The following is a 6,967-nucleotide window of genomic DNA, read 5'->3' on the forward strand; positions in this document are numbered from 1 at the left end:
ATTGCAATAGATATTGATATTGACGTGAAGAATGAGACTCTATATGTATTATCGTCCGATTATTTATGCTTAGAAGAGAAAATAAGTAAAGTGAAATGAAGAGAAACAATTTTATGATCTAATTTTTGTTTTATTGTATAAAATGGTGTATATGATTACAAACTAAGGAGATTTCAATCACAGAATAATGCATAAAATAAGGAGATTTCAATTATTATGATTACAAGCTATGTTAGAAAAATATTATGGGTTACTATCAGATATATGCTTGGCTGTAGGAGACTAAGTCTTAAGTGACAAAAAAAAAAGAAAAAAAAAAAAGGTGCAAGTGCAATTAGCATGATCTGGGCAATGGCTGAGCCTGCTAGAAACACGAGTGATCAAGAAACAGAACTGAGAACACGATGTAAGAAGTTGCGTTAAGAAATGTGAAGTCATTGAAATTGACATCCAGACTAAGTAGAAGAAACGAATTCTTCTACTTAAGAAGGGACACAGGGTATGTAGATTCACGTAAACCATTTGGAGTATCGAGGAAACGAATTCTTCGTAGTATTCAAATTCTTCGTCTTATTATAAAACTTATCGTCTTATTATAAAATGATAGCATATGTGCTTACGATCCCCGTGAGGAGCTGGTGAATATTACATATGAAGACAACCGTGACCAATTCAACCCATGCTGCCATGTAAATTCCAACTTCATCTTCATTTATAGTAGGAATGGTCATGAGAGTTCTCATTTACCATGGTGGTTACGTACCCTGAATACATGTGCTTTGTTGGAGGAGATATTTATGGCCAAAGAGAAATTGACTTGGATGAATTCGACGAAGGAAATTTATGACCAAGACAAAAATGAATACGACGGCAAAAATCGTTAGGGAAGATGAAGATGACAGTGGCACAAGAGATATAGAGGGATTATGTTTATTTAGTTTGACGTAGAATGTGTGTTGGAGCCTCAAAATGACGTGAAAAAACTTATTTATTATTTTTTAAAAGCATAAATAAAAAAAGAAAACGTGTCTTATTTTTATTGGGTGTGATATGACAATGCAACAGTTTCCGTTAAGTCATTTAATGAAAAATGAGTTCATGGAGTAAAATGTTATTTTGGCATACCCTAATGAGCTATAAATTATTTTTTAAATCACAAAAAGTGATTTGTAAATTAGATCAACCACCGAGACCAATTTTGCATTTATCTTTTTTTTAAAAAAAAAAAAAATAGAGTGGCTGGGATTTCTGCTGGACAAATTTTTGGAGGGGTTGTGTTTTATAAAAAGGAGGGGCTGGCTATGGGTTGGGGTATATTTTAAAAAATAAATTAATTAAAAATTACAAAAAAATAAAGCAGGGGCGCCTGCCCCTATGTAGCCCTTGCTATATCCGTCATTGAAAGGAGACTTGTGCAGCAATGGCGTTCTTGCAAAATAAAAATAAGGTCAGGGATTCGGCTCCTCTCCAGTTCATTTATGGACCGGAGAGGAGCCATTTCAAGGTCAGGATCTCTTGAAAGAGATCCAATGACCAAAAATGCGTCATGTGTCCCATTATAAAAAAATTAATAAAATATTAATTATTATTTTTAAAAAATAAAAAAGAAAATATAATTATTTTTTTGGTTTGATTTGGCCCTTGGGAGGTGGCCGGACCACCCCCCAAGGCCACCGTTTGCCTTGGGCCACCCCTATGGCCCTTGGCGGTGGCCAATCCACCCCCAAGGGACTTCGGCCACCCCCAAACTGGCCAAACCCATTTTATCTTAAAATGGGTTTGGCCCTTGGAGGTGGCCAATCTACCCCCCAAGGGTCTTTGAGGGTAGCTTCGGCCACCCTCAAGGCCAAATGGTAGACCACCCCAAGGGCCAAATCAAACCAAAAAAGAAAATATTTTTATTATTATTTTATTTTGTATTTATTTTTAAAGAGTAAAATAATATTTTCTTATTATTTTTAAAGTGGGCCACGTGTCTGGTTGATGGAGAGATCCTAGCCATCAACTGGTTCCTAAGGTCAAAGGTTATTCGACCGAGACCGAAAACTCTGTCACACTTAAATTAGCATATATATATTTATTTAAGAAATGAGAAAATAATATAAAATTGCTTCTAGGTTCTAAATAAACCGGTATATGTGTGAGAGGTATGAAAGAGGGAGGAGATAAGAGAGCGATAGAGAGAGAGTGGAGTGAGAGTGTCTAAATAAGATAGAGTGGATGATGACATAATGTAAATAAGTATAAAAAGAATGAGACCCGCTAAGAGATATTTTCTCCCCAACATGCCTGTTTCTTTTATAAGTATAAAAAGAACAAGACCCGCTAGGAGATATTTTCTCCCCAACATGCCTGTTTCTTTTATAAGTATAAAAAGAATGAGACCCGCTAGGAGATACTTTCTCCCCAACATGCCTGTTTCTTTTATAAGTAAAAAGAATGAGACCCGCTAGGAGATATTTTCTCCCCAACATGCCTGTTTCTTTTATTCTGTAATATTCGATTTGGGACCTACAATCAATAGACAGAAATTATATTGTCATATTGTGCTCCTATTTTTCTTTTTTTTCTTTTTTTTTTTTATGTCTTTCTTTTTGTGTTATGCGACGCTGTGAAAGAAAGTGCCAGATTAAATGCGCGCGGTCCATTTAATCGGAATAGGATCCTCTCCATTTCAAAATCCCTTCATTTCCTTTATTTAGTGCATTTTGAAGAGTATTGCATTTAATGCACTACTATCATTAAAAATTTTAGACAACACTACCCTTCAAAATGCACTAAATGGAAGAAATAGAGGGATTTTGAAATGGAGAGGATCCTTTTCCCATTTAATCAGTCGTAACCATTTTATATATCGAAATATTGAATCCTTATAAAATAAAAGTATACCAAATAAACCCTTATAATAAACCCTTATAAAACTATATCAAATACATTCAAGTTAGAAAAAGGTTCCCAAATAAAATTAAAATACGAGAATTTAGGTATAAGGTTTTCTAATTGTCTCTTTTAAATTATACCATTTAAAAGTTGATTAAATGGTTCAGAAATAAAAGTTGATTATTGAATGTGTTTGATGATCTGTAAGGTGAATCACGTAAATTAACACTAGGCAAATCAGATTTGTCTTTCGAAATATTTTAGTTCAGAAATTGACAAAACTGTCTACATCAGAGGAACGAAAGGAGGCAAAGGTAGTGCAATAAAGATCTAATTTTTGTTTAATTATTTCCTCAAATCTTAAATATCTCATGGGCTCAGTCCACTTTTAAACAAAACTGTCTGTATCAGAGGATAATCGTGCATGGGGGCATGGGAAATGGACTAGCTAGGAACATGCCAGCGACAGACAGCAGTGATGAAGTGGACATTTTATTGCAGCTTGAGTTGGATGGTCAGGGGATGGCCGTGTAGGTAATTAATATTCTTCTAACACGTAACTGCTCAAACTTTTTCAATGTGTGTTCTAACTTTCTCATAAAATAAGTCTTAACATGCAAAATTTTTAATTGAAATAAAAAGTAAATTACGATGTTAGAGTTGGAACTCAATGCCTCATCAATTATCTTGAAAGTTGTTTAGGTTAATGGGAAATTAATGATAAATTAAATAATTTAATTGATATTTAATATGGAGTATTAGAAAGGTAATTTCGTTCCTTTTGCATGCATGTATGATGTATCCGATGCGAAGAAAAAAAAACTTCTCGACATTATTTACTTTGGGTAAAGTCCACTTAATCCTTTTAAACTACCACCCAAATGACAATCTACCCCCTAAATTATCAATTACGACAATTTACTCCTCAAACTACTAAAACAATGTTAATGTACTCCCCAATGCTAGCAAAATGACGAAATTACCTCTATAGAATATTCAATAAGACAAAAATATCCTTACAATTTTAAAAAAATAAAATAAATAAATTTTAGTATTTTTGTTTTTATTTTAATAAGGGTAATTTCATCATTTTGTTAAAATTGAGGGTACATTGTCATTGTTTTAGTAGTTTTGGGGTTAAATTATTACAATTGATAATTTAAGGGGTAGATTGTCATTGAGGTAGTAGTATGAAGAGGTTAAGTGAACTTTACCCATTTACTTTCCATGTTTAGAAAATTATTGTTCTCCAAGTAAACAATAATAATGACCGAAGTGTCTCCAAGAGGTAGCTCAATTGGTTGGGATCACGCCTAATGAAACGAAGGTCACTAGTTCGAATCCATCTTCCTTTCCTATGCGGACATGTAAAAAAAATAATAATAATGACCGAAGTTTTAACATCAAGTATTAATTAGGATAGCTTGAATATTGGACTAATTGGAATTTTTTTGAAAATGTCAAATCGGGTCATATTCGAAGGAGAATCGTGTGGGGAATGGTGAATGGACTAGGAACAGGCGGTCGGTTAAGTTTGGAATTTACATGGCAGCATTGGTTGATCGGTCACGGTTGTCTTCATATGTAATATTATTAATTTCATCAATATTCCCACCAGCTATAATTTTCTAATAAGACGACAAGTTTTGATTGAAGAATTTGGCCAAACATGGCTAAAAGCCAGCGTGACCAAACAAACAGCCTACCGGGGACAAAAATGGATACTTTATATTGCCCAGTCTCTCTTGCACCTCTCTATATATATTTATAGATGAAGAACAATAGCTGAAGCACGATCTGTGATTGAACATAAAAGATAAACCTTCAATGGCTCTCTATCCCTTATCCATTTGGCTTCCTCTTCTCTTGCTTTTCCCTCTACTCCTTCTCATGATCAAAAAGAAGAAGGATGCTCGAAGGCAAAACAAACGCCCTCCTCCAAGCCCTCCTAAGCTTCCCATTATAGGTAACTTGCACCAAATTGGTGAATTGCTTCACCAATCTTTGTGGCGACTCTCCCAAAAATACGGCCCCGTGATGCTCCTTCATCTCGGTAGCATACCAACTGTTATTTTATCTTCTGCTGAGGCTGCAAGAGAGGCAATAAAAGTTCATGATCTTGACTGTTGCAGTAGGCCAATCATGGCCACCACTAGAAGACTTACTTATAATTATAAGGACATGGCTTTTGGACCTTATAGCGAATATTGGAGAGAGATACGGAAAATATGTGTTCTTGAGGTTTTCAGCGTGAAGAGAGTGCAATCATATCGGTCCATTAGGGAAGAAGAAGTTTCTTTGCTCATCAATTCAATATCCCAGTCTTCGTCCTCTGCAACCCTTGTTGATCTTTCTGAGAAGCTGTATTCTCTCACTGCAAGCATAACTTTTAGGGTTGCTTACGGCCAGAGTTTCCGCGGGAGTGATTTGGATAATGAAAAATTTCAAGATCTGGTTCATGGGGCTGAAGCCTTGATGGGAAGCTTCGATGCATCCGAGTACTTTCCGTACGTGGGATGGATTATGGACAAGCTATCTAGTAGACGTCATAGGCTTGAAAGGCTTTCCCATGAGTTGGATAATTTTTTCCAACAGGTCATTGATCTTCACCTCAGTCCCGACAGGACAGAACAAGAGCACGAGGACATCATCGATGTGCTCCTGAGAATAGAAAGGGAGCAAAACGACCCTGGTCGGTTCACTAAAGATAACATCAAGGCAGTCCTCTTGGTAAGCTGCCAATCTTTCTTCCCGGCCGTTTCCTGTATTTAATACAATCTTTGGTCACAGTCTTTTATTTGCTTATCATTAATTATGAAACTTATTAACTTCTGCTAGCTTACCTGTGATATTCGTATATCAGAATATGTTTTTTGGTGGAATCGACACCGGTGCAATTACAATGGCATGGGCAATGGCAGAGCTTGTTAGGAACCCAAGAGTGATGAAGAAAGCCCAAGATGAAGTTAGAAATTTCGTTGGAAACAGAGGAAAAGTCACTGAAGAAGACACCGATCAGCTTCCTTACCTCAAGATGATACTGAAAGAAACTTTAAGGTTGCACCCTCCAGGCACACTGCTACTTCCAAGAGAGGCCATGAAACACTTTAAGATCAATGGTTATGACATTTACCCGAAAACACTACTCCAAATCAATGCTTGGGCAATAGGACGAGATCCTGAGTACTGGAAGAACCCAGAAGAATTCAGCCCAGAAAGGTTCATTGATGGCTCTATTGATTATAAAGGCCAACATTTTGAGTTATTACCATTTGGAGCTGGTCGAAGAGGTTGTCCTGGGATATATATGGCAACATCAACAATTGAGCACGCACTCGCAAATCTTTTGTATGTTTTCGACTGGAAATTACCCTATGGGATGAAGGAGGAAAACATTGACATGGAAGAGTCGGTTGGTCTTAGCCTTGCTACCCATAAAAAAACAGCTCTAAACCTTGTGCCGGTTAAAGTGTTTTAGTGGCAATCAGATGATAGCCCGAGCTTAAGAGCATTCCTGTTTATCTGTAATAAATGTGCTACTACGTGCAATCTGTAAGACTGAAATAAATGGCAGTTAATTAGCCTAAGCCTTTGTCTTTGGCTTTACCGTCAAGACTATATGGAGACTTGGGTACAAATATCTCAATTAATTACTTTGAATTATTGACCTGTTGCTATGTGAGTATCGTGTTTCCAGTTTTATATTTCTGAGTGTATGACAGTTGGAAGACGTTACTTCAATAAGAAATCAACTTCGACCGAAAATATTTTCAAAGAAAATGGTTTTCTTGAAAATATTTTACGAAGAAAACCATTTTACGTCGAAGTAAACGGAGCCTTAAGTTTTTTAAACAATTAATAATTTAACATGGTGTTAGAGCCAAAGGTCATAAGATTGAATCTTGATCCCGTCAAATTATCCCACATTTAATTAAATATTCTACAACTAGAATGCGAATATTATCGGAAGGAACTTTCATGAGTTGGAGGTATTCCTCATTTTTATTTTTTTCTTTCTTTTTATTCCCTTTCATCATTTTCCATATGTTTGATTGTGTAAAATCACATGAGAATCAGAATCCCTCAC

At 35.8% G+C, this 6,967-nt stretch overlaps 1 protein-coding gene across 1 annotated transcript; it reads left to right on the plus strand.

Annotated features, from left to right (window-relative positions):
- The first annotated feature begins 4,616 nt into the window (after positions 1 to 4,616).
- LOC132176951 (cytochrome P450 71B37-like) lies at positions 4,617 to 6,487 on the plus strand. Its single transcript, XM_059589117.1, has 2 exons — positions 4,617 to 5,610; positions 5,744 to 6,487. The coding sequence occupies exons 1-2, from the start codon at positions 4,708 to 4,710 to the stop codon at positions 6,356 to 6,358; spliced, it is 1,518 nt and encodes a 505-aa protein (XP_059445100.1). The 5' UTR covers positions 4,617 to 4,707; the 3' UTR covers positions 6,359 to 6,487.
- The last annotated feature ends 480 nt before the right edge of the window (positions 6,488 to 6,967 follow it).

The sequence above is a fragment of the Corylus avellana genome, chromosome ca4 (genome assembly GCF_901000735.1).
Source record: "Corylus avellana chromosome ca4, CavTom2PMs-1.0".
NCBI lineage: Eukaryota > Viridiplantae > Streptophyta > Magnoliopsida > Fagales > Betulaceae > Corylus > Corylus avellana.

What these genes read in the sequence shown, in the direction of transcription:
- LOC132176951 (XM_059589117.1), top strand. Translation starts at nt 4,708, where the DNA reads ATGGCTCTCTATCCCTTATCCATTTGGCTTCCTCTTCTCTTGCTTTTC. An exon ending in ACATCAAGGCAGTCCTCTTG is followed by an intron (nt 5,611 to 5,743) that starts GTAAGCTGCCAA and finishes TTCGTATATCAG; the next exon opens with AATATGTTTTTTGGTGGAAT.